At 48.9% G+C, this 27,481-nt stretch overlaps 2 protein-coding genes across 3 annotated transcripts in view; one reads left to right on the plus strand and one right to left on the minus strand.

Moving 5' to 3' along the window:
• LOC120977186 overlaps positions 1-9,618 on the minus strand; it is a 41,164-nt gene extending 31,546 nt beyond the window's left edge. The window contains exon 1 of the mRNA XM_040404990.1: positions 9,493-9,618. The gene's annotated coding sequence lies outside the window, so the exon portion shown is untranslated. The remainder of the gene's footprint in view (positions 1-9,492) is intronic.
• Positions 9,619-10,745: 1,127 nt separating this feature from the next.
• On the plus strand, positions 10,746-27,396 carry PIP5KL1 (phosphatidylinositol-4-phosphate 5-kinase like 1). Of its 2 annotated transcripts, none has more exons than XM_040404993.1 (10): positions 10,746-11,001; positions 11,890-12,063; positions 13,077-13,130; positions 13,404-13,558; positions 15,971-16,095; positions 21,282-21,316; positions 23,441-23,496; positions 23,572-23,684; positions 24,996-25,158; positions 25,625-27,396. In XM_040404993.1, exons 1-10 carry the CDS (start codon positions 10,951-10,953, stop codon positions 26,055-26,057), a joined length of 1,359 nt encoding a protein of 452 aa, XP_040260927.1. In that variant the 5' UTR covers positions 10,746-10,950; the 3' UTR covers positions 26,058-27,396. The 2 variants fall into 2 exon arrangements, with proteins under 2 accessions (XP_040260927.1, XP_040260928.1); XM_040404994.1 differs by having other exon boundaries at positions 13,080-13,130.
• Positions 27,397-27,481: the final 85 nt, after the last annotated feature.

Genomic DNA, 27,481 nt, shown 5'->3' on the forward strand with positions numbered 1-27,481 from the left:
CGCTTAGTGTCCGCAGTTGAGCTAATGTCCCCATAATGTATGCCAGTATAAAATACCCCTATATAAGTGCCCCAGAAAATGCCCTCATAGTGCTCCTCTCCCCCTTCCCCATAGTGTCCCCATAATGTATGCCAGTATAAAATACCCCTATATAAGTGCCCCAGAAAATGCCCTCATAGTGCTCCTCTCCCCCTTCCCCATAGTGTCCCCCATAATATGCCAGTAAAAAAATGCCCCTTCTTAGTGCCCCCAGCAGATGCCCCTATAGTGCTCCTCTCCCCCATAGTGCCCCCGAATGCCCAATAGTGCCGCTCTCCCCTATAATGCCCCCCATAATGTGCCAATAAAAAAGGCCCCTTTAGAGCCCCCACTTCCCCATAGTGCCCCCAAATATGCCCCTATAGTGCCAACAGATGCCCTATAGTGCCGCTCTCCCCTATAGTGCCGCCAATAATGTGCCAATAATTAAAAAAAAAACTTTAGAGCCCCCAGATGCCCCCATAGTGCTCCTCTCCCCCATGGTGCCCCCCCATAATGTGCCAGTAAGAAATGCCCCCATAGTGACCCCCCCAAAATAGGCAAGAAATAAATGCCCCCAGAATGCCACCCCCAAAAAAATGGGTCTGTAAGAAATGCCAGCTCCCCCCGCAAAGAAAAAACCCCACTAATACTTACCTCTTCCGGCCTGTGTCCCCCGCTGTGTGCTGCCCGGCTCAGGCGGCGCGATGATAATTACGTCATCGCGCCGCCTGAGCCGGCCTCTGATAGGAAGAACAGGGACGGCGATACAGATGAATATGGAGATAAGCGCATCTCCTACTGCCCGCCGCCACAATTACATCCAGGGCCGCGCCGCCTGTGGTGATTAGCGGTGCAACCCTGAGCAATAAAAAAAATATAAAAATTATAATTATTTGTTAAAGACGGCCCCTCCCCTCTCAATTTCCCTGCAGTGCCCCCACAGGGCAAATGAAGTATGGTATGGTGCCCATAGAAATCAAAAGGCATGGACACACTGGGTCCTCCAGAGATCATTGCTATTTGAAACCAAACTACACTCTAAGGCCCCTTGCAGACGAGCGTGTCCAGATGCGTCCCGGTGCATTGCGGCAAACCCGCGCGAGTAGTTACGCAATTGCAGTCAGTTTTGACTGCGATTGCGTTCCGATGTTCAGTTTTTATCGCGCGGGCGCAATGTGTTTTGCACGCACGTGATAAAAAACCGACTGTGGTACCCAGACCCAAACTTCTTCACAGAAGTTCAGGTTTGGGTTAGTTGTAGTGTAGATTGTATTATTTCCCCTTATAACATGGTTATAAGGGAAAATAATAGCATTCTGAATACAGAATGCATAGTACAATAGGGCTGGAGGGGTTAAAAAAAAAAACAAATAATTTACCTCACCTTAATCCACTTGTTCGCGCAGCCGGCATCTCTTCTGTCTTCTTTTGTGAGGAATAGGACCTTTGATGACGTCACTACGCTCATCACATGGTCTGTCACATGATCCATCACCATGGTGATGGATCATGTGATGGAAAATGTGATGAACGTAGTGACGTCATCAAAGGTCCTATTCCTCAAAGAAGAAGACAGAAGAGATGCCGGCTGCGCGAACAAGTGGATTAAGGTGAGGTAAATTATTTTGTATTTATTTAACCCCTCCATCCCTATTGTACTATGCATTCTGTATTCAGAATGCTATTATTTTCCCTTATAACCATGTTATAAGGGAAAATAATAATGATCGGGTCTCCATCCTGATCGTCACCTAGCAACCGTGCGTGAAAATCGGACCGCATCAGCACATGCTTGCGATTTTCACGCAACCCCATTCATTTCTATGGGGCCTGCGTTACGTGAAAAACGCACAAAGAGGAGCATGCTGCGATTTTCACGCAACGCACAAGTGATGCGTGAAAATCACCGCTCATGTGCACAGCCCCATAGAAATGAATGGGTCCGGATTCAGTGCGGGTGCAATGCGTTCACCTCACGCATTGCACCCGCGCGGAAATCTCGCCCGTGTGAAAGGGTCCTAAGGGTCCATTCACACATCCTTGTGTGTTTTGCAGATCCACGGATCCGCAAAACACGGACAGCGGCAACGTGCGTTCTGCAATTTGCGGACCGCACATCGCCGGCACTAAGAGAATATGCCTATTCTTGTCCGCTATTGCGGACAAGAATAGGACATGTTCTAATTTTTTCAGGATCGGAATTGCGGACCCGGAAGTGCGGATCCGCACGTCGTGCGGCCCCATAGAAATGTATGGGTCCGCAATTCCGTTCTGCAAAATGCGGAATGGAATTGCGGATGTGTGAATGGAGCCGAAGGATGGACCCCATCCTTTTAAAGGGGTTTTCCCAGAAAGAACACTTAGATTAGGGGATAAGTGTGTGAACGCTGGGGGTCCAACTACTTGGAGATATAGGGATTACAAGCATGGAGGTCCCTGATTCCTCATGTTAATGGAGTGGGGGTGCACATGTCTCATCTTCTGTGGGACTGCTGAGGACAGCTTTATCTCTGACTGTCCCACAAGAGGGAATGGAGTGGTGATGATGCATGTGCCCCACCGCTCCGTTCACATGGGAAGTCCAGGACTTGTGTTCTCGTGATCACTGGAGGCTTCAAGGGTCAAGCCCCTGGTGATCAGACACATACCCTAGGTGGATCTTCTTAAAACATAAGGTATAATCCATGACGAATACGTTTCTGTTGACTTCTTGGTTGAAGAGGACTTCATGTTCTCTTTCTTCTCCAACAAAGCTGTTGCTAGGTTTCCTTTGTTAATTATGTGTTAGTAATTAGTAACCAAAGCAGCAGAGCTGACCCCACTACCTGCACATCGTAGAGGGAGTAGCCATGTATCCAGACCACAAGCGCTTTCTCCATCCAGAGGAAGAAAATAAGGTAAGACGGAGCAAAATTACTTTTGTCCAACATCCCATAATCTAAATATATCTGATAATCCGGCATGGTTTCTGATCTGATGTAAAAACAACTGTGGTCAGGATGGCTTCACACTTAGGTTTCGGCCTCTTGCACACAAACGTTTTTTTTTTTTCCGTTTCCGTTCAGTTTTTTTTTGCGGATTCCGTTTGCAGTCCATATGCGGAACCGTCCATTTCAATGGGTCCGCAAAAACAACGGAGGGTACTCTGTATGCTCTCCGTATTTCCGTTCCGCTCAAAGATAGAACATGTCCTATTATTGCCCGCAAATAACGATCCCTGGCTCCATTCAAGTCAATCGTTCCGCAAAAAAAAAAAAACGGAATGCATCCGTATGTCTTCTGTATCCGTTCCATTTTTGCGGAACCATCTATTGAAAATGTTATGCCCAGCCCAATTTTTTTTTTATGTACTTACTGTTTAAACATTATTGTATGTTTCCGTTTGCGATCCGCAAAAAACGGAAACCAAACGGAAAAGCGGAATGGAAACACTACTGAAACGGAAAAACTGATCCGTTTAAAACAGACCGCAAAAGCATACGGTCGTGTGCAAGAGGCTTTCTAGTGATGATTTGTAGGATTTTTGGGGGCACATTTTAATTTTTTTTGCAGCATTTGTTAGGCAAAAATGCTACCTCCAAACGTTGGCTGGAAGTGTATGGGGATTATTAAACACATAGAATTACGGTAGTGTGAATGTACCCTTAGTGGTGTTTTTCTTCACTTACGTTGCATTTTTTTATTTTTATTTTTAATGTTTTTTTTTTTGTTTTTTTTATGCAGCATGCCCTAGGTGTGTTTCCCCTCCCTCTCATTTTCTGACATTTTTTTGCCCGTCGACATCCATTGATTTATTTATTTTTTGTCAAATTTGAAAAAAATACACGTATTTTATTAATTACATTTTTGCATAGTTAATAATTATTTTTTTTATACAATTAATTTTATTTTTTTTTCTGCAGAGTGGGAGGGGAAATAATTTTCCTGTAGAAAGATGCATGTGCTGACAGTGCCGCTAAAAAATGGCAAAAGATTGCCAAATTAGTTTTTTTTATGCATTTTTTTAAATAAAAAAATAGTGTGGAACCACCTGTACAGTAGTAGATTGTTTTAATTCAACTTTTTAGACCCTGTAGGAAGGCGCAAGGGTCCGTCATTGACGGAAGGTATGTGTCACCGAGATTCCTGGCCTCGGTGAGGTAAGAGACAGTAATTTCATGTGTCAGCGGCAGCTAGTGCTGGCTGACATGGTTTTGCTATTTAGTATGGCTGTAAAGCCGATCCGGGCCGGCTCTTACTGGGAGCAGCCAAAGTGCAGGGTGGGTGGCTGCTCCCCACGTTCCAGGCCGGGTCTTGGTTTGGGCTATAAAACACAGGCAGCACTGTCAGGTGGTAGGAATTTACTCCTCTCTGACAGTGAAGCTCTGTCAGCCTCTGTGTTGGGACCTGGGAGTTTGGGCCTGGGTAAAGGACTGCTACCTTGTTGGCGTGAGAGTAGGTGGTTTTCTGCTATGTCCAAGGACTTTTGCATTGCTGCATGGTGTGAACAAACACCAGACTCAAGGTGACTGTTTTCCTTGAAACTGACTTTGTTTGGCTCGTCCTTATGTGTGAATAAACACCGAACTGTTTAAAGAGGACCTTTCACCGATCCTGACATTGTGAACTTAGTATCATGACATATACAGCGGCGCCCAGGGATCTCACTGCACTTACTATTATCTCTGGGCGCCGCTCCGTTCTCCCGTTATGTCCTCCGGTATGTTCGGGGACTTGGTTATAGTAGGCGGAGTCTGCCCTTGTTTTGCTGGGCGTCTCCTTCTCCTAGGCTGTAGCGCTGGCCAATCACAGCGCAGAGCTCACAGCCTGGGAGAAAAAAACCTCCCAGGCTGTGAGCTCTGCGCTGCGATTGGCCAGCGCTACAGCCTAGGAGAAGGAGACGCCCAGCAGAACAAGGGCAGACTCCGCCTACTATAACCAAGTCCCCGAACATACCGGAGGACATAACGGGAGAACGGAGCGGCGCCCAGAGATAATAGTAAGTGCAGTGAGATCCCCGGGCGCCGCTGTATATGTCATGATACTTAGTTCACAATGTCAGGATCGGTGAAAGCTCCTCTTTAAAGCCGGCAAGGTTACGACCCGTGTCCCCTGACAAAATGGAGGTGGTCGTGAAGGCTGTCGGGGAGGCTAACAAGCAGCAGCAGAAAACTAACCAGCTGCTATTGCAACATGTGATGGCATTGCAAGCGGCAGGAGCATCCCTGAACGTCCACGATGCCCGGAAAGCTGTCCGTGCGGCGATCCCTAAGATTGCCCCCTCGGATGATGTCGAGACCTATCTGGCGGTGTTCAAAAAGATTCGAGACCTATCTGGCGGTGTTCAAAAAGATGGCCGTGAGAGAAAAGTTACCCCGAGACCAGTGGGCTGAGGTTGTCACTCCGTTCCTGGCGTCTGGACCCCAGCAAGTTTTTTTCGATCTCCCCGATGATCAAGCTGCCGACTACCTGACCGTGGAAGGTGAGATCCTGGCGAGACTGGGGGTGAATGTGTTAGTCCAGGCCTAGCGAGTGCATCAGTGGGAATTTAACCTGGTTGAACCCGCCAGACCGCAGTATTATGACCTGTTACACCGTTTGCAAAAATGGCTGCAGCCTGACGTACTGACCCCCACTGCTATGCTGGACCGTCTCTTGGCGGATGTGTTCTGGAGGGCTTTGCCGTACCCCTCCAGCACTGGATCAGCCAGGTGTCTCTGGGTAATGCCTTGGAGATAGTCGACCTGGTGGAGCGCTACGATTTCACCAGAAATCTACAGGGGGGTTCTTTTGGGAGGGGGCCAGTCAAACCCCGGAAATCTCCACCCCAGACCCGGCGGCCGGTGCCAGCCAAACCCGCCCGGGACGTACCCCCTGTAGACCCAGCCCCAGTGGTCTGCTGGCGATGTCAGGAGCCTGGACACATAAGGGCCGACTGTCCCCATTGGGATAAACACATGGACACCAACTATGGCTACTGCCACTCATTATATGCCAGGAAGTTGCGTGCCACAGGAACCTCCAAGACTATAGACAATAGCCAGGTGGAAGTAGGGGACACTCTAGCGGTGGCTCTGCAGTATTCAGGGAGCCTTGTGTCCCTGGTAAGAGCTGCCCTGGTACGGCGCGCCGAGTATACTGGCGAGTCTATGTTCCCCCCGTTTTGTGGTTCAACAGAAGATGCTGTACCGGGTAAATCAACTACGGGGTGAGCATATTGAACAGCTGGTGGTGCCCAAGGCATATCCCAAGCTCGTGTTGGAGTTAGCCCACCAACATGTTCTTGGGGACACCTGGGCCAGCAGAAAAAGCAGGACCGGAATCTACAGCGGTTCTACTGGCCCAGTGTGTTCAGAGAGGTGGAAGAGTATTGCAAGTCTGCCCAACCTGCCAGATAACCAGCCCCCAGCCACATTTCCGTAGTCCTCTGGTCCCTCTCCCGATTATTGAGGTTCCATTCGAGCGGATCGCTATGGATCTCATAGGCCCAGTACCGAAGTCCACTAGAGGGCACCAACACATCTTGGTCATCCTCAACTACACCACTCAGTACCCGGAGGCGGTGCCACTGCGTTATACATCAGCCAAACTCATAGCTAAGGAGTTAATGGAGATTTTTTCTCGAGTGGTTCTGCCTAAGGAGGTTCTGAGTGACCAAGGGACCCCATTTATGTCCAAGGTCATGAGGGAACTCTGTAAGTTGCTCCACATAAAACAGTTATGGATGTCCGTGTATCATCCGCAAACGGATGGCCTGGTAGAGAGGTTTAATCAAACATTCAAAAAATATGTTAAAAAGAGTGGTGTCTAAGGATGGGAGGGACTGGGACCTTCTTCTGCCCTATCTCATGTTCGCAGTGCGAGAAGTGCCCCAGGCCTCTACTGGGTTCTCGCCCTTCGAACTGCTATACGGCAGACATCCTCGCGGTCTGTTGGACGTCGCCAAACAGGCGTGGGAACAACAACCCACACCGCACAAAAGTGTTGTTGAGTACGTCACCCAGATGCAAGGACGGATGGAAACAGTGTTACCTCTGGTTAGGGAGCATATGGAGGCAGCACAGCGAGCCCAGAGTAGGGTCTATAATCGGCAGGCTCGGGTCCGGAACTTCAACCCACGTGATCGGGTGTTGGGTCTGGTACCGACTGTAGACAGCAAGTTCCTAGCTAGGTGGCAGGGGCCCTACGAGGTACTTGAAAAAATTGGTCTGCTCAAACCATGGAGAGATGGGGAAACCTGTAAAGAAGACAGCCCGTGGCCAGGGTTCTTAGCGGAAGCGGTTTTGGCCCCTCTGTCTGAAGCAAGGGAAGCGGCTGCCACAGTGAAAATTGCTGACAGCCTCTCCTCTAAACAGGCTCAGGAAGCCAGGGAGTTCATTAGTCGGAACACGGATGTGTTTTCAGACCTCAGACGCACATCCATAATCCGGCATGACATTATCACTGAGCCTCAGGCAAAAGTCCGGTTAAAACCATACCGGGTACCCGAGGCTCGGCGACAAGCCATCGCGGACGAAGTGCAGTTAATGCTCCAGCTAGGTGTCATCGAGGAGTCAAAAAGTGAATGGGCCAGTCCGATAGTGTTAATACCCAAGCCCGATGGGACATTGCGGTTCTGTAACGACTTCCGCAAACTGAATGAGGTGTCCAAGTTTGACATATACCATGCCCCGAGGAGATGAGCTTATTGAGAAGCTAGGCCAAGCCCGATATTTTTCTGTGTTGGACCTCACCAAAGGGTACTGGCAGATACCCTTGATGGAGGCTGCAAAGGAAAAAACGTCTTTCATCACGCCAGAGGGGCTGTATCAGTACAAGGTATTACCCTTTGGTCTACATGGCACTCCCGCCACGTTTCAAAGGCTAATAGACATTGTACTATGCCCGCATCGTCGGTACACTTTGGCGTACCTGGACGATATCGTTATCCATAGCACCGACTGGGAAAGTCACCTATCTAAAGTACAGTCTGTAGTGGACTCCCTTAGGAAGGCTGGCTTAACCGCTAACCCAAAAAAGTACGCAATAGGGTTAGAAGAGACCAAGTACCTGGGGTATGTAATTGGGCGCGGAATGATCAAACCTCAGGTGAACGAAATTGAGGCAATTTAGGAATTGGCCCCGACCTGTCACTGCTCGGCAAGTAAAGTCGATCCTGGGTATGGTGGGGTACTATATGAGATTTGTCCCCAATTTTGCTACAGTCGCCGCACCATTGACAGGCCTTTTGAAGGGACGCAAGTCAGTGACGGTTCAGTGGAATGAGCAGGCGGAAAAGGCTTTCTCTGCTTTAAAGTCTGCCCTGTGTGGGTCCCCGATATTGGTGACGCCTGACTTCAAGAGGGAGTTTGTGATACAGACCGATGCCTCTGAAGTAGGCCTCGGAGCTGTACACTCTCAAGACATCAATGGGAAGGAACATCCTGTTCTTTTCCTGAGCCGGAAACTTACCCCAGCCGTGACTAGGTACAGTATAGTGGAGAGAGAGTGCCTGGCCATCAAATGGGCACTCGAGTCTCTCCGCTATTATCTGTTGGGGAGAAAGTTCTGTCTGTTGACCGACCACCCCCCTCTCAAGTGGATGAGCCAGGCCAAAGAGAGGAATGCTCGGGTCACCAGATGGTTTTTGTCGTTACAGAACTTCAAGTTCTCAGTGGACCATAGGGCAGGCCACTTACAGGGAAATGCGGATGCCCTGTCCCGGGTACACTGTCTGGCAGGTGTTCACCCCCTCAGGGTTGAACAAAGGGGGAGGTACGTAGGAAGGCGCAAGGGTCCGTCATTGACGGAAGGTATGTGTCACCGAGATCTGGCCTCAATGAGGTAAGAGACGGTAATTTCATGTGTCAGCGGCAGCTAGTTCTGGCTGACATGGTTTTGCTATTTAGTATGGTTGGAAAGCCGATCCAGGCTGACTCTTACTGGGAGCAGCCAAAGTGCAGGGTGGGTGGCTGCTCCCCACGTTCCAGGCCGGGTCTTGGTTTGGGCTATAAAACACAGGCAGCACTGTCAGGTGGTAGGAATTTACTCCTCTCTGACAGTCTCTGTGTTGGGCCTGGGTAAAGGTCTGCTACCTTGTTGGCGTGAGAGCAGGTGGTTTCTGCTATGTCCAAGGACTTCTGCATTGCTGCATGGTGTGAACAAACACCAGACTCAAGGTGACTGTTTTAGTTGAAACTGACTTTGTTTTGCTCGTCCTTATGTGTGAATAAACACCGAACTGTTTAAGTTAAAGACGTTGTCGTTGCCTCTATATGCGTCTTATGCCCCCCCCCCCCCCCCCACTTGGCCGAACCTGTAAGGATAGAGATACACAACAACATTTGTTGCGCGACTATTTGACATGCAAAAACCATCAAAGATGTATTTTTGTGCGACGCCACAGACTAGCATTATAAAATATGTTGCGCAACATGAATGTCGCAGTGTAGTTGTACCCTATATGTCGCTCGACACATGTAGCCCGCCTAGCCTAAAGGGAAGCTTACTGACCTGCTTCCCGTTGCCGGCTCCCCACTTATTCTCCTCCCGTCCTTCGATGCTCCGCTGGGCTCCCTTGCTGAAAACATCTGGTTGACATCGCCACAGCCAACGCTGGCTGTGGCAGAGACCGGATCCCCTTGTGTCGTGACCATTTGTCATGCCATAAGGGGGTCTGGTCTCTAGCATAGCCAGTGATTGGCTGCGGTGACGTCAAACCTGATGTTTACAGCAAGGGAGGCCGGCGGAGCATTGCACACCGGGAGGTGAAGGAGCGGAAAGCAGGTCAGTAAACTCCCCTTTACAGGTCCGCCAAAGTAGGCGGAGGGTTGCCAAAATCCTCCCCACCCCCCATGCTTGCAAAACCCCTTTAAGGCTAGGACTACAGCACGACGTGTTTTAGAAAAGTCGCATGACTATCTTACGATTTGGCTAGCCGAGTCGCAGGTTAGTTGCGTGTTGCATTGAGGTCTGTGCTATAAAAGTCTCCTGCGACCACAAAAAAACGTTGCCCTTTTTTGCAATGTCGTGTCGCGCCTCGACTCCATTGACGATGATTAGATGCAACGCGGCGTAACTTTCATGTCGTGTGACACATGTGGTCGTGTAGCCCCAGCCAAAGGAATTTTCCTGTGTATGCAAAGGCCCATTTTTCAGATGCCTCACACCTCCGTCATGCAGCCAGAGCTCAGGGACCACCTCAGCCCTGAACGTGGCCTCCGCCACCGCACATCAGGGCTCTAAATTTACAGCAACTTTCCCCTGGAGAACAGGCTGCCCTTTCTCTATGGCGCCGGCTGATGCAGTGTTATCATTGTGTGCTGACTTTTCCAGCATGTTACTTGCTGCCTTCAAATTGTCAATGGCATTGCCTGCGTGCGGTGATTGGACTGGATCAGACTATGCTGTGGGGAGGGCTGGGCGCCATTGATATCTGCAGAGCTCCAGGAGCAGGTGATCGCCTTTATAGGGGAGGGGGGTATGTCCTGTCACTGGAGGGTGCATAGTACCAGGCACCCTCTTCCTGGACTATGTGGAACAGGCCTGGCCGAGGGTGCAGTGCGGTCAGTTTAGAAGAGTGAGCAGAAGCGAGGGGGGAGCGCGACAGGAGAGGGGGGAGCGCGACAGGAGAGGGGGGAGCGTGACAGGAGAGGGGGGAGCGTGACAGGAGAGGGGGGAGCGTGACAGGAGAGGGGGGAGCGTGACAGGAGAGGGGGGAGCGCGACAGGAGAGGGGGGAGCGCGACAGGACAGGGGGGAGCGTGACAGGACAGGGGGTGGATGTGGGGGAGCAGCCGGGAAGATATCTAGAAGGAAATATAGAACAGGGGATCATCTGGATGAGTGAAATCAGAAGGAGCGGTGAAGTGTGAGAGGACGAGGAGCAGGTGCGGAGGAGAAGAGGCAGCCAAGGAAACTCGCTGTGACTTCGTGTGACATGAGGACACGTGGGGGGTGAGAGCGTCTCAGAATGGAGAGGGAAGGAAGATGTGACTCAGCCTACAGGGCCATGATTAAGAGGGTGAGCAATTCTTCTCTGTGCCCCATTTGAGACCCAGGGTAGTGATGGACTGGCATCTTTCTATCTATCTATCTATCTATCTATCTCAACTCTCTTTCTTTATATATATATATAAATCATCTGTCATAACTATCTCCCATATCTCTCGCTCTCATGTCTATCTTCTATCTATTTCTATCTATCTAATATCTCTCTCATATCTAATTTCTATTTATCTGTCTGTCTACATATCTATTTATCTAAGTAGCGATCTGTCTGTCTATCTAAATTGTATCACCATTAGAAAGATATATGAAGAAATTAGACAGGGAGAATGTCTAACATATTTAGCTATGTCATGTCCAAGGATTGAAATTCACTTTAAAGGCTATGTACACCTTTAGGGGCAATTTTTTTAAATTATGGTATTATTGCATTCTACAAATTTTGAGCTAAAAATAATTTTTTTAATTGGATTTTATTTAAAATGTATTCCAAAAATGTAAAATATGTAAATATATATATATATATATATATACACTATATGTAAAATATGCTACGTTAGAGATGATGCTATCCCAGATTCACATCTGTAAAGGCCCGATTACAGCTCACATGGTCTGATCACACCCTCTTGCAAATGCTCTGACTGTGCACGACTGAGCCTGGATCCATTGTATCGTCCCGGCCGCCTCATTAACCCTTTCATGGAGAGCCCCGTGGTTGTGTACTAGTGCCAGAAGCGCCATTCTCCGCCTCACCAATCATTACCCCCCCGTCCCCCCGTTCCTCTGCCACTGCTCAGATCTCTAGCATGGTCATTCATCTAGATTTCTCTGGTGCTGTGATGACTTTCTTGCTCGTTACTCTCTGTATCGTGCGTTTCATCCTAACTTCTCATTTTTTTAGGGGGAGTCTCGGGGAAGCTCGAGGAGGCGCAGACTCTTCTGGAAGCTCCGCCAACGTTGGAAACTTCTTGGTCTTTTTGAAATCGATAAGGATCATGACTTTTACCCGTTGACCTGTGACCTGAAGGAAGGACTGAGAGATGCCGTTCAGGATACCATCCAGAGCGAAGCCACGGTGAGCCACGCTGTCGCTGGGCGTCTGTCCCCAAAGGGTTCATTCACACACGGCAAGATTTGGTACAGAAAGTACCATCCACATACTGCAGGAACATTCCCAGTCATAGGCATGGAACAGATATTTGTTTGCAGGAATTTTTGGAACAGATTTTGATGAGGCCTGGCTGGAGTACTTTCCAGACATAAATGGTAGGAAATTTGTGGGCATGGCCTACGACATGCCCCCATTCCACCCCCTGTCAAAAATACAAAGGTAAAAAAGGGGTTCTACAAATATTTTAGTTAAAAAGAAGTCGCAAATTCCTTGATAAATGACCCCCTATGTATTGATTTGATGTCATCCATGTTTGATTGGGGTGGAGGGTCCAGCCTTTCCATAGAACTGGGGATCTAAGTTTCCCATTTCCCTATGGATGGTTTAGGCAGCTGAGGCTCCCAGGGGGCACATGGCCCAAAATACCCATATCCTAAAAGGCAGACCCCTATCACAGTTCCCAGTAACAAGCTGCGAACCGTGGCTGCCACTAGTGGCAGCAGCTCTACATAAAGCAGCGGTGGCCACGGATGAGCTCTCCCTAAACCCTGCCCCCTCCATACCTCGTGGCACCCATGGGCACTCTCTCCACCAATCCTCTCACTGCCCTGCATAAGCACATCCTATAAGTTCTCTACAATGGTGGGGGGGCATTCCAGGAAAAGGCGGTTCACGTTTTCTGCCGCCACTACTGCAAAAGTGTTACAAAATGTGAAAAAAAGGAGCATTTGCCACGGTTTTGCAGCAATAAATTGCGACATGACTGTTTATGTCATGAGTATGCCCAGGCCGCATAGGATATGTAATCCGTAACGTCTGTTGCCTAAATCATTTGCCGTAAAAAAAATCCAGAAATCCAGAAAGCAATAATCCAGCTCTGAATGGTTATTATCCATCTTTTTGGCTTTGATATTATACGATGGTAGAAGTTGTGTGGTTTGCGGACAATCATTTAGAAATAATTTTCTTTTTTTCAGCAGCCGATTCTTACAGATGAGGATTACAGCGCTAAACTCACCCAGGGCCATGAGGCAAGTCATTAGGCTTTACGCCATGATACTTAATTTGGAAACCATGCTACAAAGAGCCACTCTCACTTTGGAGGACCCGACTCGTGTAATGCTCGATTTTGCCTGTGGGGGAGCTGCAGGGAGATGTAAACACTTGCGGCAGGGTTATATAACCGTTCACAGCCGATTGTTGGGGGTTCAGGGGACCTTTCTAATGAAAAATAATAATTTTTCAAAGGGCTGAACCCATTTGAAAATTTTTTACAAATTTTTATAGTGTTATGTGTCTCGCAGGGCTATGTTATGAGAACATACGCAGGGCCGGTGTTCAGACATTTCCGACAGTCTCTGGGTGTATCTGAGGAAAGCTACCAGAGAACTCTCTCTTCCTGTGGCCTGTACCTACAGTTTATTAGCAACTCAAAGAGCAAAGCGGACTTCTTTCTGACGTGAGTATAATGAGTTAAATGACCCCACTTAAAGGGGTTGTCTGGAGTAAAAAAAAAAACATATTCAAATATCCTATCAGAGGATTCAGTTAAAGGGATATTCTGCTAATAACAAGTTATCCACTCGATCGGTGAGCACAGGGGCCCTATGTCCACTATTGGAATAAGGTGGTGGTCGAGCATGCACACTGCTGCTCCATTTACTGTCTATGGAACTGATGGAGATAGTAAGTAGGGCAATGTACACCAGTGCCATAAACAGTTAATGGAGTACATGTTGGACAAGCCCTGCATTCAAATGGGGGCCCCGTTCTCGTGTTCAGCGAGGGTCCCAGCAGTCAGACCCTCACTGATCTAGCTGTCATACACTGGATAGGGGATAACCCCTTTAATAGACTATGGGGGTAAAGTATTAGTCTACCCCAGGGCTCAGCAACCTCCACCGGTCCAACTGTTTTGAAAGTTTCTAGGGCTGGGCGATGTGGGCAAAAATCTATATTGCGATATAATTCGAAGGATATATTATTCTTCTTCTGTATGTATACAAATTACAAAACTTTTCAAGAAATTTTTAATATGTGTAATGTGTAACAGATCTTTTTCCAAACAATGTAAAGATGAAGACTAAGTGTTAGTAAAACACAAATTTGTTGAAAATAAAGTGCAAAATGTAAAAAAATAAACATTACATTTCCTCCTCCTGTCCTGATTACAGCGCCATCAGCCCCCTGCCATTGCCATCATCATACATCTCCCCCAGCCAGCGCCATCAGCTCCATGGCATTTGCCATCATCATCATACATCTCCCCCAGAGCCAGTGCCATCAGCCCCATGGTATTTGCCATCATCAGACATGTCCCCCAGCCAGCGCCATCAGCCCCATGGCATTTGCCATTGCCATCATCATACATGTCCTCCAGCCAGCGCCATCAGCCCCATGGCATTTGCCATCATCATCATACATCTCCCCCAGACCCAGTGCCAATAGCCCCATGGCATTTGCCATCATCAGACATGTCCCCCAGAGCCAGTGCCATTAGATCAGCCCCATGGCCATCCTTTGCAAATAGATCCCCCCCCCCCCCTCCCGATCCTCCAGCCCCCCCAGAAGAATCGCTGTTATTATACTTACCTTTCCTGCAGGGTGTCGCGTCTTCTTCCCAGCATGCATTGGGCGGGACCTGACCTCACACACAGCGTCAGCGGTGTGCGCGCCAGGCCCTGGCCAGTACAGTACAGCGCGGTGCGGAGTCGGGAGGCCACGGAGCGGTGAGTGAGAAGCTTCTTCAATTCACTACCGCTCCGTGGTCATATCACGGTCCGGCGATATAGACAGAATCTGTATCGTTGCACAAATTCATATCGTGCATATCGCCTATATCGCCCACCCCTATTTGAAACTACAACTCCTAGCATGCACGCTTCCTCAGCTGTTTTCAGAACTCTCATAGAGGTGGATGGGGCTTGCTGAGAGTTGTAGTTTCACAACAGCTGGAGTGCACAGATCAGCTCCAAAGAGCACCTCTCGCTCTGGAGGACCTGGCTCGTCCATGCACGACACAGGCGGCCTATGGATTTCAATGAGAACTGTGCAATACTTAATTTCCCCAATGGCGGCGCTGTAGGAAAATGAGACACTTGCTGCCGTGATCATCTACTTATTACAGCTCGTAGATGATGGACAACCTAAGAATATCCTACTGTCATAAAGTGCTTAAAGGGGTCATCTCATCTTTGACATTGGGGGCATATCAGTAGGATATGCCCCCAATGTCTGATGGGTGTGGGTCCCACCTCTCCTTAGAAGAGGGCGCACTGAGCATGTGCGGCTGCCATCCTTTCAGCCCTATAGGGGTGCGCTCAGCTATTTTTGGAAGCCCCTTTGAAATGAATGGTAAGCGCACTGCGCAAGCGCAGCCTCCACTCCATTCACTTCTATGGGGCTTATAGAAATAGCCGAGTGCACCCCCATAGTAATGAATGGATGGAGGGTGGCCGCGCATGCGCGGTGCGCCCCCAAATCGCTTTGCATACTCCGTTCTAAGGATAGGGGCGGGGATAGGACCCGCACCTCTCAGACATTGGCGGCACATCTTAGCAATATGTCCAAGATAAGACGACCCCTTTAACTTACTGGACAGAGGGGAACTTTCCTCCCTCAAATCTCTGCTCGGCCCCATTTCCATTGGTTGTGGCTAGCTTAGCATTAGGTCATCCATATATCAGTGGCCTCCGACCTGTGACACCTCAGAACTAATACTTCCAGATACTGTCAGCTTATGCTGGGAGTTGTAGTCCTGCCGCGGCTGGAGATCTGCAGGATGGAGACCGCTGTCCTATATGAAATGTCAGCCATACCTGGATAACCCATGAAAGAGCCTATGGATATTATATGTAGCTTTATTTTGCAGAAATGACAAGCGGCTTTTCCTGAAGACGCAGAGTAAGAGAGAGGTTCACTTCCTTCTGCGCATCCTGCGCAAGTACATCCAGCACTTCCAGTCCTATCCACACTCCCTGCTGGTGAAGATACTGGGTGAGCACCACTGGGTTTACTATGTGTGTTCTTCATCTTCTGGCATGGATGCTATGATGGCAGTAACTGCAGATACGTGCTGGGGACCCCTGTGAAACCCCCATTACACCAGTGGAGTACATGTAGTGTCGTCATCATCAAGTCCTATGGCAGTCCCATTATTAGGACCACCAACTACTTTCGACGTCGGCAGCGTGTAGCTCATGAAGGAAGTCATGTGTGCTGAGTGGGCTTGGTGGGTGTATAAAGTCTACGATAGTCTGCAGACGTATCCCTCGTAAAATATCCCTGTGAAATGAGATAATTATTGACTTTCGGGCCAAGGGTGGCAGTATTTCTGAAGCTGGCGGCTCAGGGGACGGATCCTTTCTCTGGGACGTTCTTCCTGTAAGTGTCACAGCTTCTAATAGTAGATACAGCCGGAAGCAGTTGAAGGATGTAACGGAGCATGTGCGACCATCTCAGCGAGGTGGACAGGGCAATAAGGAAAAGAACAAACAGCAGGTGGCGCTATACAGATACATTTTATTGAATAACTCAGTGACTGTACAACATTTTTAATTACATGCAATTACAAAAGTATTCGCATCCAGGTGCCGGTTTAAAAAATTTAGAATATTTTTTATGGGACAAGTGGCAGACTACTGTCATCAGGCTCTTGTTAGTCTGTTTGTTTGAAAATAAAGAATTAATAAAAATAAAAAAATGCTCTGGTGGCCCTCCGCTAGTCTTTGCTTACAAGCTGCCAGCATGTGACTGCTGCAGCCAATTAGTGGCCTCAGTGGTTACAGACCGGACTTCCGACTTATTCCCTGCAAAGAAGTTAGAATCAGGTGAAGACATTGACTTTATAGGGACTGTTTTGACTCGAGTTCCTGCGCCCGGGGGGCCCAAAGGGCCCTCAGTCACCTAAGAAGTCCACAGTATTATAAGTGACATTTGATAGTTAAGGGCCCTGTTACGGATTTTGCATTGGAGCCCAGAAGCTTCAAGTTATTCCTCCGGATATTATATTACTCCATTCAGGTGAAGCCGTATCCTATAATCTGGAATGTAGGTGCTGGTCTAATGAAAGACACCTTGGGGGGTAGGTTCGGACGAAAGGATTTTGGGAGCGGATTTGGTGCCAAAAATTGAAACCGAATCTGTGCTGAAAACGTCTCCCATTGTTTTCAATGGGAGGCTGCAACCCAGTTCATGCGGCCTAGGGTTTTTGCTGCGGGCCTTACAAGACCGTTTCTACAGCCGGGCGAGGGGTGTGACCGCACGGGGCGCATCACTCAGGACAGAAGAGGGGGGCGCCATCAGCAGGGCTTAGCGCCTGAGGGGGGCCCTTTCTGTCCGGAGGCAGCAGGAGTGGAGATGAGCGCTTTCATTGTGGACGCGCTCATCTCCATATTCATCTGTATCGCCGTCCTCAGGACAGTGATACAGATGGATGGTGCGGAGGAGCAGGGGAGAGGCGTCTCCCTTGCCCGTTCCACTGATAGGCTACAGGCCTAGTGCCTGTAGCCTATCAGAGGCCGGTGCAGGCCGCGTGATGACGTACCGTACAGAGCGGGACACAGGCTGGAAGAGGCCTGCAGCGCATCACTGACCGCAGCATAAGGTAAGTATATGTGTTTATTGTTTTTATTATTTATAGTATACTGTGGCAAGAAGGGGGGTGGGGGCCCTATATACTGGCACAATATTGGGGGGCGGGCACTATGGAGAAGAGGGGAAGCACTATGGGGGCCCTATATACTGCCACAATATGGGGGGCACTATGGAGAAGAGGGGAAGCACTATGAGGGCCCTATATACTGGCACAATATGGGGGGGCACTATGGAGAAGAGGGGAAGCACTATGGGGGCCCTATATACTGGCACAATATGGGGGGGCACTATGGAGAAGAGGGGAAGCACTATGAGGGCCCTATATACTGGCACAATATGGGGGGCCACTATGGAGAAGAGGGGAAGCACTATGGGGGCCCTATATACTGGCACATTATGGGGGCCCTATATACTGGTACATTATGGGGGGCACTATAGAGAAGAGGGGAAGGAGCACTATGGGGGCATCTAATACTGGCACCAATTTTGGTGCCACTATGGGGAGGGGCATTATGGGGGCATCTATGTGGGTCAGTCTATAGGGGCATTTTATACTGCCACATTATGGAGGACACTATGAGGACGAGGGAGGAGCACTATGGGGCATCTTCTGGGGGCACTATATAGGAGTATTTTATACTGGCACAAATTATAGGGGCACTATGGGTACCTAAGCTCAACTGGGGGCACTAAGTGTTTTTTTCTAGTGGCACACATTACGGGTCATTGGAACACATGAGGGCATTCTGGGGACATTGGCTCTACTGGGGGCACTAAGAGATGTGTTGTTTTTTTTTTGTTTTTTTTACTGACACACAACGGGCATTTTTTGTACTGGCGCACATTATAAGGGGGCATTTTTTCTACGGTCACACATTATAAAGAGAATTATTACTACCAGGGGCATTATGGTGGGCTTTATTACAACTGGGGGACTATGGGAGCATTATTACCGTACTTCTGGGACACAATTACTGTTGGGGGCACTGTAGGAGGACTATTACTACTAAGTGTACTCTGGCACAGAATTATTACTATTGTTGGGATTTTGAGGAGCACTATTACTGTGGGGGCACCCTGGCACAGTATTAGCTTAGCACAGGTATTTTTGGGGGACATTATGGTTACGCTATTAGTGTCAGGGACACTATTTGCTGGGTGCAGTTATTTTTTTAGAGCATTGTGTTCCAATATTTATTGAAGGGGGCGCTATCTGTGGGTTTATGCAGTATAGTTTTGGGGGTGCATGATGGGATGTTGAGAAGGTGGGAGGATGATGGAAAAGTAGAAATCTAAGATGTCTGTCAAACTCTGCAGAGAGAAGAGATGGCTGAAAAATCATCATGGTGGTCTGGTCTGAATGGAGAAGATAAAGAAAGAGAACATCTACATCAAAGGAGACGTCACTGGATGTAAGAGGTATGTGGTGCTGTATTAGGCTACTTTCACAATTGCGTTAGTGATCCTGGCAGGCTGTTCCAGCAGAGAATTCACTGGATCCGGCACTGCAGACTGAATGCCCGCCGCCCCCATCAACTACAATGGGGTGCGGCAGAGATCCGATCACAATCTGGGGGTGGGGTGCTCTTTTTTGATGTTCGCGGACCGCAAAATACATAGTCGTGTGCATGAGCCCTGTGGGGACTCGCTCTGGTAGACAGGATTAGTGGACGCAGTATAGAGGCAACAACAAGTTCTTTGGATCAAACAGTCCAGTGTTTTATTCACACTTTAGGCTTGCTGATAGCAGCACCAACTTTTTTTTTAAAGCCAAACAGGTAGCAAGCCTTCATCCAGACACAAGGCTCCCAGATCCCAACACAGAGACCTGGCTTCTGAGCCCAGCTGCCTATTTAAGGACAGCCAGGTATTTGACCTCACCTGGCTTTAAATCAGCCCAGCAGCACATGCTGGGAGGAAAATACCTGTTTTCCAAGACCAGACTATTATAGTAACCTATGATGCTATGCGCTGCGCACGATGTATGCCGCTCTGGAACATATGGGCCCGCTCACGGACTGTACGTCTCGGAGGACATACGGTCGTGTGCATGAGCCCTTACACCAGTGCTTCTCAATTATTTTCTGTCATGCCCCCCCTAGGAAGAAGAAAACATTTTGCGCCCCCCGCGCGACTGTAAATAGTATCATTTGTCGGGGGCCGGGGGCTCCCTCTCTCCAGCCGTAGAGTTGCTAGGCAACCGACGCCGCGTGGGACGCCGCTTGTGGATGACGGACACTTATGGGGGGATCTGTGGATGACGGACACTTATGGGGGGATCTGTGGATAACGGACACTTATGGGGGGGATCTGTGGATGACGGACACTTATGGGGGGATCTGTGGATGACGGACACTTATGGGGGGGATCTGTGGATGACGGACACTTATGGGGGGGATCTGTGGATGACGGACACTTATGGGGGGATCTGTGGATGACGGACACTTATGGGGGGATCTGTGGATGACGGACACTTATGGGGGGATCTGTGGATAACGGACACTTATGGGGGGGATCTGTGGATGACAGACACTTATGGGGGATCTGTGGATGACGGACATTTATGGGGGGGATCTGTGGATGATGGACACACACTTATGGGGGGGATCTGTGGATGACGGACACTTATGGGGGGATCTGTGGATGACGGACACTTATGGGGGATCTGTGGATGACGGACACTTATGGGGGGGATCTGTGGATGACGGACACACACTTATGGGGGGATCTGTGGATGACGGACACTTATGGGGGGATCTGTGGATGACGGACACTTATGGTGGGATCTGTGGATGACGGACACTTATGGGGGGGATCTGTGGCTGGCACTGTTATATATGTGCCATCCACAGACCCCCCACCCCATAACAGTGCCATCCACAGTACCCCCCCAGCCCATAACTGTGCCATCCACAGACCCCCACCCCTGAACTGTGCCATCCACAGATTCCGTGTGCCCGCCGCCGCCGTTTAAAGTTATTAAACATGCCCCCCTCACTCCTAATAGTACCGTATATCCGAATTTCTTCTGTATAATGCCGGCAGGCGGCCGGGCGGCCGGCGCGTCCCTCAGTGACGTCACTTGTCTGCGCCGCCTGCTTCATTCATAAAGCAGGCGGCGCAGGCACGTGACATCACTGAGGGACGCGCCGGCCGCCCGGCCTGCCGGCATTATACAGAAGAAATTCGGATATACGGTACTACATTTTATATTAATATACCGGGTGGGGCAGGGCTATAGTACAGTGACCGCACCGCCCCACCGCTATTGCCGGCCCCCAGCTCCAGGCCCTGAACGAGCCCCCCTTTACGGAGCCTGGCGCCCCCCCTGGGGTGTGCGCCCCACTATTTGAGAAACACTGCCTTACACTGACTTTCCTGCATGATTCGTGTTGTCAGTTGCTCAGACTTGTACTCTGGCGCCCTCTACTGTTTATAGCAGGTTTATGTTTTGCCTAAAAGAAGCATAGACTATATGGTCAATTCACCTATAGCTCTGAAATATTCCAACAATGCTAGACATAGGATATATATATCCATCTTATCACATACGTGAATCATTTTCCTATACCCCTCTCATTTTGTAGGCGTGCACTGTATCACCAGAGCTCAGGAGAAAAAGGTAAGAAAAATGTGTGTGTTCTGTCTCTAACACACTGTACTTTGTATTTCCATTCCTCACCGTTGTCAGGATCTCTGCTTGCTCCCAGTGAATGAGAACACTCTTGTTTACCTCCGGAGCATGAAGTGGATACAATTGTACCCAGTGTGATTGGGATTCTAATGTCTGTGCTGCTGAAGACTAGATAGACAGGATTAGCAGAGGGGAGAGGGCTGCATAATCTGCTGTGTATTTGGCCATGTTCACACCATGTTCAGTCACGACTGCTATAGGCCTGATAGATGCCAAAAGAGTGTCTTTTTGGCATCTGCCGAACAGGGATGTATTTATATACCCTTTATTTTGCATGGTGCCCATGGGTGGCATATGTCAGAGCTTCACATTCAGTAGGTTTCCCCGCATTGTTGCTCTTCCAATTAAAGGGGTTTTCCGACTTTTTTATGCTGATAACTAGGGATGAGCGAATCTTCTTCGGATTAAACATCTGAACTCGATTTTCATAAAACTTTGTTCTAATACTGTACGGAGCAGGAGCTCCGTACAGTATTAGAATGTATTGGCTCCGATGAGCCGAAGTTATTGCTTCTCGAGACTTTGCGCAATAACTTCCTAAATTAGTTTGTACTGTAAAACACCATTTCCCGAACTCTAGTTTGGAGCGCATAGAACAAAGTTTTATGCGATTCAACTTCGGATGTTTCATCCGAAGTCGATTCGCTCATCTCTACTAATAACCTATCCACAGAATAGGTGATCAGTGGGGGTCCGACACCCAGGACCCTCGAAGATCAGCTGTTTGAGAAGGCACCGGTGCTCTGTTGAGGGCTGCTGCCTTCTCTCTGCTCACCAAGCACTGTGCCATCCATTGTATAGTGGATGTGCTTGGTATTGCAACTTGTGTCTTCTCAAGCAGCTGATCAGCGGGGGTGTCGGACCCCCACCGATGAGATGCTCATGACCTATCCTGAGGATTGGTCATCAGTATAAAAAAGCTGGAAAACCCCTTTAACACAATGTGGCAAGAAGGTACATATGCAACGTGCACCCCCCACCCCCCCCCCCCCCCCACCCCCAGGGCCGATCGTGTCCTGGGTTTTTAGGAATGCCGAATAGTGTGGTGCGGCCTCAATAGTTTTCTGTGTGTGTCACGGTGCTCCTACCTGGATACCGTCAATCCCCAGGGTTAGGCTCCGAAGCAATAAAGGGAAGAGTGATGGTGGAGAAATAGTCGAGTCCAGACTTTATAAAGTTCAACAGCTTTACTTGAATCAACTTGCACCCATACAAGAAGTGGTGTTTCTCTTGGTTCCAGCAGGTTTTGGCATAAACTGGCAGGCAAACTTAAATATTCTGCTTTATCTCTCTGCTGTGCTAAACTCTGCTTTAGTAGCTGGACTTTAGGACTGTTCTGGTACCTTTGGAGTGGGGTGCCTTTGGCTGTTGACCCCCTTGAAACACTCTGTCGGTTAATAATGTAAGGAGTCAGGGTGATTCTCCTCTCCTTCCAACTCTAGACTAGACTAAGATTCCCTAAAAAAAACTTCCTGCAGCCCCTCCTTTGGTAGGAAGCAGGACTAGCCCACTTCTGCTAAAAAGGAGGAGAATGGAATGGTAAGTTCCATTCTATCTAAAGAACTCTCTGCCGTATATGCTGCCACCTGCTGGTGAGCAAAGAATATTACATGTAATACAAGAAATAACAGTTACATATCAGAACAATTAATGCACAGTGCACACTAACGTTGGGCTCGTCTGGCAGGGGAACAGCCTGCCGGATCCATACTAACGCTTGCACAGGTGTGCCACCTGAAGTCCGGCCCGGCCCCATTCACTATAATGGGGACAGGCAGGAGATGCAGCCGCAGCACGGCAAACATGCCGAGAAGCGTCTGGGGGGGGGAAAAAAAACGCAGCACGCTGCCGGACAAGCCTAATGCTAGTGTTAAAGAAGCCTAAGAAGACCTGGATAAATACACAGATGACATTATGGTTAGACCAGTAGAGATGGTAGCAGGGTGTAGGAATGGTAATACCACTCTGGGGTATTACACATACATGCCACCAATATGGCCACCTACAGCTAATACTTGGCCAGTAATACAGGTTTCTTTTCCTCCATTATAGAAATACTTTATCATCATGCAGAGCGTCTTCTTCCCGGATGAGAGGATCACTGGCCGGTGAGGATGGCTTCATAACCTGGATCTGCAGTACCTACCTGTGTGGTGTTGATAAGTGTTCTTCTCTTCTTTCAGCTACGATATTAAAGGCTGTCACGTGAGTCGCTGGACTGAGCCCGAACCAGAGGGAAGTCGGGTCCTGCAGGTCTTCAAGGATCTAAACTTCGAAGGAAATGTCATTTGTTTGGGTATGCTGTCGAATCCAATCATTACTTATTTGTTCTTAAAGGGGCTGTTTGCTTTGGGTAGTGCCCTTATATTAAAAGGGACACCCCCCCGCCACTGATAAGTGTGTCTCACTGCCTGGTCCCTAGTAACCCCGAAACAAGTGTATCATCATTTCTCTGCAGAGCCCCAACAGGGAAAAAAATAAGTATTGCACAATTTCCATTGAACTCTATGGGCCGTCACAGATGTGTTAGGTCCTCCAGAAAGAAGGGCACTCACAAGTGAAGGTGTCCAGGATTTTGATATGATAGCCTATCGTCAAGATAGCGGCCATCACCCCACACTCCCATGATCAGCTGTTTGGGAGTAGCTCTGGTGCTGGAAGTAGGCTCTGAAGCTGCACAGCGCCATCCTTTATGTAGTGGACAGAGCTGGTAACTGCAACGCTGCTCGCACTGAAGTGTTGGAGATAGAAGCGAGTCAGCACTTATCAGACATTTTATAGCATGTCATAAAAGTCCCAGATGGTAATACCCCCTTAAAGAGGACCTTTCACCGATTCTTACCCTATGAACTAACTATACAGATAGGTAGAGCGGCACCCGGGGATCTCACTGCACTTACTATTATCCCCGGGCGCCGCTCCGTTCTCCTGCTATGTCCTCCGGTATCTCCGTTCCCTAAGTTATGGTAGGCGGAGTCTGCCCTAGCGCTGGCCAATCGCACTGCAGAGCTCACAGCCTGGGAGAAAATAACCTCCCAGGCTGTGAGCTCTGCGCTGCGATTGGCCAGCGCTAGGGCAGACTCCGCCTACCATAACTTAGGGACTGGTATCTCCGCCTACTATAACTTAGTGAGCGGAGATACCGGAGGACATAGCAGGAGAACGGAGCGGCGCCCGGGGATAATAGTAAGTGCAGTGAGATCCCCGGGTGCCGCTCTACCTATCTGTATAGTTAGTTCATAGGGTAAGAATCGGTGAAAGGTCCTCTTTAAGAACTGCTCATGGTCCATAAAATCCATGCTATAGTGTGTGTGTGTATATATATATATTTCTTGGACAGCTGAATGGACCCTGGAGAGAAGAATGTGTGTGTGTGTGTGTGTGGGGGGGGGTATATATCTAAAACGGTGCAGTGCAGAAGTGGAGTAGTTGTCTACGATAACCAATCAAATACTATCTTTTATTTTTGATTTTTTTTGGGGGGGGGGGGGGGGGGAATAAAAGCTGCAACTTAATTGGTTGCCAGGGGCAGCTACTCCATATTTCTTCTGAACCCGTTGTGTCACTTGGCCTCATGTCCGTTCCTACTTGTCCCCTTCTCCCTCAGACCAGCAACGTCCGTGGCTGCTTCGTCAGACTGAGCTGGACACTCGTTTCTTGCGGGACCTCAATGTTCTGGATTACAGTCTTCTCGTCGGATATCAGACCCTACATCAAGATGAGAAAAACCAGAGCTGGTCTTTAGCCAACCTAATTGTCCGCACTAAAAGGTGAGGAGACGCTACGTTTAAAGGGGTTGTGTAGCTATGCTTGTGTAGTTGCTTACCTCATGTAAGTCTTACCTTTTTTTTTTCCAACTCTGACTCTCCTCACCCGTTTTGACCATGTAGACCAATCCTTCTGGTTTGTTTCCATCCTATATGTAGCACTTCCTGTTGCTGCATCCAACCAAACCCATGATGCACTTCTCCTTACTCTGACACACCTCCAGCACCGCCCCTAGCCACACCTACCTAGTTTATAGCTCCTACCAACAATGCCACCCAACCCCATGGGCTTTGTTTGGTATTGCAAAGTAAATGGGGCTGAGCTGCAATACCAGACACAGCCTATAGAGAAGGGTGGCGGTATTTCTGGAGGGGGTGGGCACAGACCCTTTTTTCTAATTCTGGACAACCCCATGTTATATAAGATGAACAGAGTCTGATATCTATCTAATTCTTCTCTGCCTTCCAGGTCTGTAAATGGGACCGGTAGCCCCACTACATCCCAGTGTGCTTCTGTTCCTGGCACTGTAGAGGAAGAAAGTGAATCCACCGAACAAGAGGACGATGGGACTGAGTGTAGTGGCACCCCTGACGTGACTTCTGCTAGGCGGGTGCCCTTGAAAAAAATCGGCCAGCAGGCCAGCACGATATCCAACATCTCTGATGCTATAGCTCAAAACCGCCGCCTGCTTCCTAACTACAAGAACCCGCTGCATGTGATGGACGGCCCAGAACTGAGATACTTCATAGGAATCATTGACATATTCACCGTCTATGGTCTGAAGAAGAAACTGGAACATCTGTGGAAGAGCATGCGCTACCATGGCCAGGAGTTCTCCACCGTCAGGCCCTCCCGGTACGCACAGAGGTTGTGCCATTGGGTGGAGACGCATACCGTGTAACCTTCCCTCACGCCCCAGCACAGGCCTCTCAGCCAATGTACTGTGAAATAGTCATATATTCATAGCCTTCAAGATGCCGTTTCATTGTGAATGCCTTAATTTATAAGTAAAAATATTAGGAATGAAGGTTACTGAGCATACTTGTGATAATGGATGACCATAGACACCCATCAGCCATAACATCATCTGGTAACAATGGCGCCTGTCAGAGGGGTGGGATATATTAGTCAAACGGCGGTAGAAATGGGCAAGCGTAAAGACCTGAGTGACTTTGACAAGGGCCAAATGGTGATGTGTAGACAACTGGGTCATTCTCCAGAATGGCAGGTCTTGTGAGGTGTTTCTACCAAAAATAGTCCAAGGTCCAACTGGCTAACCAGTGTCAGGATCATGGACGCCCAAGGTTCACTGATATCTATGGGAGGTGAAGTCTAGTCTATCCGGTTAGATCCCACAGAAGAAGAAAAATTGCTGAAGAAGTTGGCACTGGCTATGATAGAAAGGACACACAAGACATTGCAGGTTGCTGTGTGTCGGGCAGTGTAGCCGTAGACTGGTCAGAGTGTCCATGTTGACCCTGTCCATTGCCAAAAGTGCCTACAATGGTCATGTGAGAACCAGAACCTGACCATGGAGCAATGGAAAAGGTGTCCTGGTCTGATGAATCAGGTAATCTTTTACATTATATGGATGGCCAGGGTGGGGTGAGGATCGTGTGTCACTTAGAGTCTTACTGGCCCACCTGAGGATCCTCCGGTGGGCCAAGGTCTGTCAATAATGGACCCCTAATAAAACAGGACAAGGTCCTATACACACACAGAGGGTGGGCCATCAGAATAATTTTCTCTTGTGGGCCCAAGGGACTGCAGTCCGACGCTGGTCACTTACCTGGGGTAGAGATAGTACCAGTATGCATTATGGGAAGAAGACAATCTAGCAGAGGCAGTGTGATGCCCTGGGCAATGTTCTGCTGGGAAACCTTGGGTCCTGACATTCATGTTGATGGGAGACATACCATCTACCAAAACACTGTACAGGTCAAGTACCCCACTTCATGGCAGCAGTGCCCCATAATGGCAGTGCACTCTTTCAGCAGGATAACACATGGTCATACTGTTAAAATAGTACAGGAATGATCCGAGGAACACAACAAAGTTCAAGTTGATGTTATGGCCTCAAAACTCCCCAGATCTCAATCCGATTGTGCATCTATGGGATGTGCTGGAAAAACAAGTCCGATCCATGGAGATCCCACCTCACAGGATCTGCTGCTAACGTCAGTGCCAGATACCACAGGACACCCTCAGAGATGATGGGTCAGAGCTCTTTTGGCAGCAAAAGCGGGACCTACACAATGATAGGCACAATATTAGGTGTTTTTTCTGTTATGGCTGATTGGTGTAGCATGCAAGAGCTTATGCCAA

The sequence above is a fragment of the Bufo bufo genome, chromosome 8 (genome assembly GCF_905171765.1).
Source record: "Bufo bufo chromosome 8, aBufBuf1.1, whole genome shotgun sequence".
Classification (NCBI taxonomy): Eukaryota; Metazoa; Chordata; class Amphibia; order Anura; family Bufonidae; genus Bufo; species Bufo bufo.

Excerpts from the sequence above, each read along its gene's own strand:
- PIP5KL1 (XM_040404993.1), top strand. The coding sequence starts at position 10,951 with ATGGAGAGGGAAGGAAGATGTGACTCAGCCTACAGGGCCATGATTAAG. Across the intron at positions 12,064-13,076 it reads CCATCCAGAGCGAAGCCACG|CAGCCGATTCTTACAGATGA; the intron begins GTGAGCCACGCT and ends TCTTTTTTTCAG. Across the intron at positions 21,317-23,440 it reads CCAGAGCTCAGGAGAAAAAG|AAATACTTTATCATCATGCA; the intron begins GTAAGAAAAATG and ends CCTCCATTATAG.